We start from the raw sequence: 6,537 nt of genomic DNA on the forward strand, positions 1-6,537 counted from the left end.
ATTGTAAACGAAAAGCACAAGAATTTTTAAGAACAAACTCAATTATTTATTTCTTATACTTTACGTTAAAATTCCTGAAATTCACATTAATTAACAAACTTATTTTATAAAATTAAACAAGTATAATTTAAATAATTACTAACTTTTTCGTATGGAAATCAAGAGCAAAACTTCTTTGTGATTTTACGAACACGATATATCTGTATTTTATAATAAAAATGGCTTTTATACTATTTAAAATGAACTCATTAAAAATACCGCGTGGAAATATAAAATAATGCAATCCAAATATTTGCGAATGGGAATTAAGCGATAAGTAATAACAAAACAATAATAACGATAATCGATAATTAGTAATACATAGTAGCGATTAGACTGTGGCGCTAACACCCCCCCACAGTAAGGCGAAATGTGTCGAAGGCTTACTCCTTTTTTTCAGTCACGTCTAGGATCGCTAATTTAACTGCTGGCCTCTCCAGTATACCACACGTCGTTATGACTTTCGCTTTTCGAACTTGACCGTCCTCTGACATGGTGACTTCAATTATTCTACCTTTTGGCCATACATTTCTTGGATTTGCTGGGTCAACCACCACCACCAAATCTCCTACCGCTAATGGTTTAGCCTTTTCATACCACTTTGTTCTACAAGTTAATGTAGGCAAATACTCAGCTACCCATCTCTTCCAAAATTTTTGGGCGTACTGCTGCGAACATAACCAACTTTCTCTCAACACGACACCTTCGTCATCATACGAAGCTAAAGGCTTTAAACCATTTGAATTTCCTAGCAAGAAATGGTTAGGCGTGATAGCTTCGTCATTTTCGCTATCTACTGGAACATACGTAAGAGGTCGTGAGTTGATAATATTCTCAACCTCGGCCATAATGCTCTGTAGTGTTTCATCGTTAGGAAATCTTTCTATTTTAATTTTGTAAAAAACATTTTTCACTGAACGAACCAGTCGTTCCCACGCCCCTCCCATATGGGGTGCTGAAGGCGGATTAAAGTTCCACTTCGTATTAGCGTTTGTAAAGCTACGAACTAATTCGTCCTTATCGACTTCACTGAGTGCTTCACGCAACTCGCGGTCAGCCCCTACAAAATTGGTGCCATTGTCGCTATAAAATTCTCTGGGCTGCCCTCGGCGCGATACAAATTTTCGAATTGCCATAATACAGGAGCTCGTGTTAAGCGAGTGCACAATTTCGATGTGAATCGCTCTTATTGTCAAGCAAGTAAATAGCGCACCATATCTCTTTTCTTTGTGACGGTTTACAGTGACGAACATAGGGCCAAAGTAATCAATACCTGTAAACGTAAAGGGTGCGAGATATGCACCAAGGCGAGCCCGAGGTAATTTGGCCATTTGAGGGAACGCAGGTGATGCATTTCTAATTTTGCACATTTGACACTGTTTTACGACAGATTTGCATACGACTCTTAATTTGGGAATGTAGTATTGTTGTCGTATTTCGTTTACAACAGTCTCGTGACTGCTATGTCGATACATGTTGTGATAGTGCCATATTAAAAGAGTTGTTAGGCGACAGTATTTTGGCAAAATTGCTGGATGCTTTAGTTCATCGGGAACATTGGCATTACCAATCCGTCCACCTACCCGTAGAACGCCTTCATTGTCTATATATGGAGACAATTTGTACATGAAATTTGACTTCGATAAAATACCTTTTTGTAATAGACTCTCAATTTCGGTGTAAAATGCTTGTTTCTGAGTGTCTTTAATCAAAACTATTTCCGCTTTACGCAATTCCTCTTGAGATAGCTCTATTTCACTTTGATTTGTTTTCTTATTTTTGAGGCGATAAATAAATCGAACGACAAATGCGACAGCTCTTAGCGCCCTACACCAACGAGAAAATCGTTCGATATTTATAAATTGTTCCACATTTTGTATGGTTAAATTACATTCCTTTAGCTCAACATTTGTTGTTGTAAAATCCTCACTAGTATTTGGCCATTTATGCTCTGGCAATTTCAGGAATTCTGGCCCATTAAGCCAACAACTTGTGGCGGATAAATTAGGAGCTCTGGAGCATTTCGTAGCTTCATCAGCCACATTTGTCTTAGTTGATACCCAAAACCACTCATTCATTTCAGTACTATCTAAAATTTCACTAACTCGGACAGCAACAAACTGGTGATACTTCCGATGATCTGAACGTATCCAACTTAAAACTGTGCGCGAGTCTGACCAGAATACTTTTCGGGTAATATTAATGGTGTGAGTTTGAACGATATAGTTAGCGAAACGAGCTCCAATAACGGCCGCCATCAATTCTAGCCGGGGGATGGAAAGTACTTTTAGCGGAGCTACCCTAGTTTTCGATCCTATCAGAGAAACAATAACATTGACACCATCTGTAATTCTAAAGTACGCTACAGCGGCGTAACCACTTTCGCTCGCATCTACGAATGTATGCAATTGCACATCTTGATGATTATAGCTTTTCAGCGTTTTTAGATAACATCGAGGTATGTTTACTGTATTTAAAGATGGTAAAAAAGATAGCCAATTTTTCCATTTTATCTGTTGTTCCGTTAAAATTGGTTCGTCCCATTCGACACCACTTCTCCAAATTTCTTGCAGAATGATTTTCAAATACATAAGAAAATTTCCCACAAGTCCTAGAGGATCATAGATGCTCATCAATATTTTCAAAACTTCACGTTTGGTTGGATCTTTATTTCCAAGAAAAAGTTCACTATTTAAAATAGTTGGTGAAAGCTTAAATGTAATGATATCATCTGCTGGAATCCAAAACACGCCTAGAATTTTTTCTGTTTCTGAACCGACTCCCATATTAATACAGATATTACTTGAAGATATATCAGAATTTAGTGCTTTCAAAACAGTATTGTTATTTGAGCACCAATTGCGGATATTAAACCCACCTTGACTATGGATGAACCGCACCTGCTTTGCTAATTTAGTGGTTTCTTCGGGTGTGTCTGTTGAGGCAAGAAAATCGTCCACATAGTGGTTATATTTTATAGCATTTGTTGCTAATGGATATTCGGTTTCAAACTTTGACGCATTTAAATTTTTCACATATTGCGAAATACAAGGTGCACATGAGGCACCAAATATCATAACTTTCATCACATACACCTCAGGTTCTTTTGTTTCATCGCAGCCACGCCATAAAAAACGTTGTGCATGGCAATCTTCATTGCGTATATAAATTTGGTGGAACATCTGTTCTATATCACCACACACTGCGACCTTTCGTTGGCGAAATCGAAAAAGGATGGATGGAAGAGAAGATAGTAAATCTGGTCCTTTGAGTAGCATAGAGTTTAGTGAAACACCGTTTGCTTTCGCTGCAGCGTCCCACACTAATCTAGTTTTGTTTGGTTTATTTTTGTTGAATACCGGAAATATTGGTAAATACCATACATTGTAGTTATTCATTTGACTAACATCTACTTTGCTTATATATTTCTTTTCCAAATATTCAACAATAGTTTTTTCAAAAACATCAAACAAATCTTTTTTATTTCTCAAAGTTTTCTCGAGACAAATTAGTCTTTTCTTTGCCATAGCGTAACTTTGTGGCAGTGTAATATTATCGTATCGCCACAACAAAGCTACCTCGTAGTGACCATCGCTTCTTTGCCTAGTATAGTTTTCCAATATATCCATTGCTCTTTGGTCATCTTTACCAAGCACTTGCGTGGAATTACTTATGCCAATCATTTCAATTGAGTAAAACTTTTTAAGTAAACTACTAAGAGTTTTATCATCTTCGCGCTCACATTCGCAACAATGAAAATTATATTGATTTGGAGCTTTTTGCTCAATACCTGTGTTGCCACATAATAGCCAACCAAGACGTGTACATATAGCAACAGGCTCATGTTTATTTCCCTCCCTGACTCGTGTTGGTACACATAATTTTAAATTATTTAGGCCTAAAAGTAAATTTGGGACCGCATTTTTAAAATTGTCTATAGGCAAACCCCTAAGGTGTGGAAATCTCTCACTCAATATTTTGTAATTCAAACTCTGACTAGGCAGTGATAATTGTTTTACTGTACGAGCATGAATAGAAAATTTTGTGTTATTGCTGCCAGAAATTTGCACCGAAACTACTTTTGAATCTTCTTCATTTCGAACCATATTGCCCGTCCATTTCAAACATAAAGGCATTGGGTCGCCTGTCAAATTTAATTCTTTTATTATTTTCTCATTAATTAAACTTATTGACGAGCCCTCGTCTATGAAAGCAAAGGTTTTTATGGTTTTGTTATCATTGCCATATATAGTAATTGGTATAATTTTAAACAAAATTTCACTACTTACATTACCACTGTGCGCTGCATGTAAATTGGTTGTATTGTTTTTATTTTCATCTGTTTTGCTTGTTACTTTTTCATCATCTGTTGATTTGTGTAGCAAAGTATGGTGTTTTATTTGACACCCCTGTTTCGAGCACACGATTTTGCTGTTACAAATACCCATGTGACGTTTTAAACACTGTTTGCATAGATTATGCTTTCTTATTATGTTCCATTTTTCGTTTCTATCCGCAGTCAAGAATTTCTCACACTTTTCAACACTGCTACAGTTGTCAGAACATACTACGCAGTTTCTTTTGCTTTTTAATTCGTGAGCGTTAACATATGCATTTCTAGTTCTACGTGTACTCTGCTCTGCTGACGTCGATGTGTGGCTGTCGGTCTCTATATTTATGCTGCTTGCTGATACGCCGACTTCAAAAATCCAATTGGCGAAATCTGTCAAACTTATCTTTTGTTTACTTTTTTGCAATTTTGTTTTTTGCTCACCCCAGTTCAGCTGAAAGTATGATGGCATTTTCATAACCAATTCTTGTAATAAAGACGAATTATTAAGTTCGTCAAGCAATCCACAAGCTCTTATTGTGGTTTCAAGACCTTTTACTTCGACGGCAAATGAGGTAATTGTATTTAATTTATTTGTGTTAAGTGTAGGCAATGATTTTATTTTGTTTTTCAGGGAGTTTAGTATTTTTTCTGGTTGGCCGTAAAGTAATTTAAGAGTTGATATGGCACATGATACGCCATACGGATGAATTAATATATGCTGGACAGAACGCAATGCTTCTCCACGTAGTGCCTTTTGAAGCCGGACCAGATTTTCTGCGTCGGTTAAACCGCAAACTGAGGTGGACCAATCATATGTAGAACTGAATAAAGGCCACTCTTCAGGCATTCCAGTAAATATTGGTAGTTCTTTAGGTACTGATTGGCGTGCATTTATTTGTTGCTGCGTAAGTCTTCGATCACCGTTTGTGCTTGGCCGGAAAGTAAACGATGGATACGAGGAAAGTGTTGGATCTATATTAGCAAAATTAGGTGGAGGTGCTGTTTGTGTTGTAGACGGTTGAGGCATGGCAAACGCTGGTTCGATATTACTAAAGTGAGGTGGATGCGATGTTATTGTGTGGTTTTCAAAATGTGTATTGTTATTTAAAATGTTATTTATATCGGCATTAGTAGAATGTAAGAAATTACTGGCTGTGTTATTAATAAAAGATGCAGGTTGAGTTGCTGTTGTGTATACAAGGTTTGTACTTACATTTTGACGTGTTGTTTGTGGGTTAGATGAGTTTGGTATATTTGCTTGTGGGTTGGATGAGTTTGGTATATTTGTGGATAAAGTTTGATTAAGAAATGTAAAATAGGGTCTCTCATTAGACGTATGTTGAGATTCTTCAATGGTCGTATTTAAATTTATTGGTTCTTGTATAGAAGTAGGCTGTTGAATAGGATTTGGCTGGTTGTTCAACCATTCATGCACAGAGTTATTAACTGTTTGTGCATCGTCGGAGTCATCCTCAGCCCGCTCGAGAATTTGATATTTCTTTCTAATGAATTCCCTTTGGAGTTGCGTCTCTTCTTGTAAGCGTTGAAGCTCTAAAGCTTGTCTGCGGGAATGTGATGAAACTGATGAACCGCTACGAACGGAGGCAGCTGAACCGACTACTCTTTGTGTTTGCTTTGAACAATTTTTACAAAGCCATGTGAGATGTTGCTGGGTATTATCGATGTTTGCACAAACAAAATGAAATATAGAACTGCATTTGAAGCACTTTATGGCGTTAATGTCGTCGGATGGTTTGTTGCATATATGGCAGTTTGCTGAAGAATTTGATGTTGATTCACTTACTTGTTGATGATCTGGTGGTTGACCCTGTAGGGAAGCAGAAGAAGGATCCATTTTGTTAGGACTTACGGTGGTTTTGGCCAAATGGTTTTCTTCGGGTTTATCCAATTAGGGAATTTATTACGAAAAATTGTATAAACCAGAAAAAGAATTTTAAGAATGTTAGATGAAGCGCCCAAGCTCTTTGTATCCAAAGGTAGATTGTAAACGAAAAGCACAAGAATTTTTAAGAACAAACTCAATTATTTATTTCTTATACTTTACGTTAAAATTCCTGAAATTCACATTAATTAACAAACTTATTTTATAAAATTAAACAAGTATAATTTAAATAATTACTAACTTTTTCGTATGGAAATCAAGA

At 36.6% G+C, this 6,537-nt stretch overlaps 1 protein-coding gene across 1 annotated transcript; it reads right to left on the reverse strand.

The window, feature by feature from the left end:
- Positions 1-422: 422 nt before the first annotated feature.
- Positions 423-6,227, reverse strand: LOC135951933 (uncharacterized). The gene has a single exon (XM_065501690.1). The coding sequence runs from the start codon at positions 6,225-6,227 to the stop codon at positions 423-425; it is 5,805 nt and encodes a 1,934-aa protein (XP_065357762.1).
- Positions 6,228-6,537: the final 310 nt, after the last annotated feature.

This window comes from Calliphora vicina, chromosome 1, assembly GCF_958450345.1.
Source record: "Calliphora vicina chromosome 1, idCalVici1.1, whole genome shotgun sequence".
Lineage (NCBI taxonomy): Eukaryota > Metazoa > Arthropoda > Insecta > Diptera > Calliphoridae > Calliphora > Calliphora vicina.

Bases quoted from the DNA above. Each gene is read 5' to 3' on its own strand.
- LOC135951933 (XM_065501690.1), bottom strand. From the start codon at position 6,227: ATGGATCCTTCTTCTGCTTCCCTACAGGGTCAACCACCAGATCATCAA.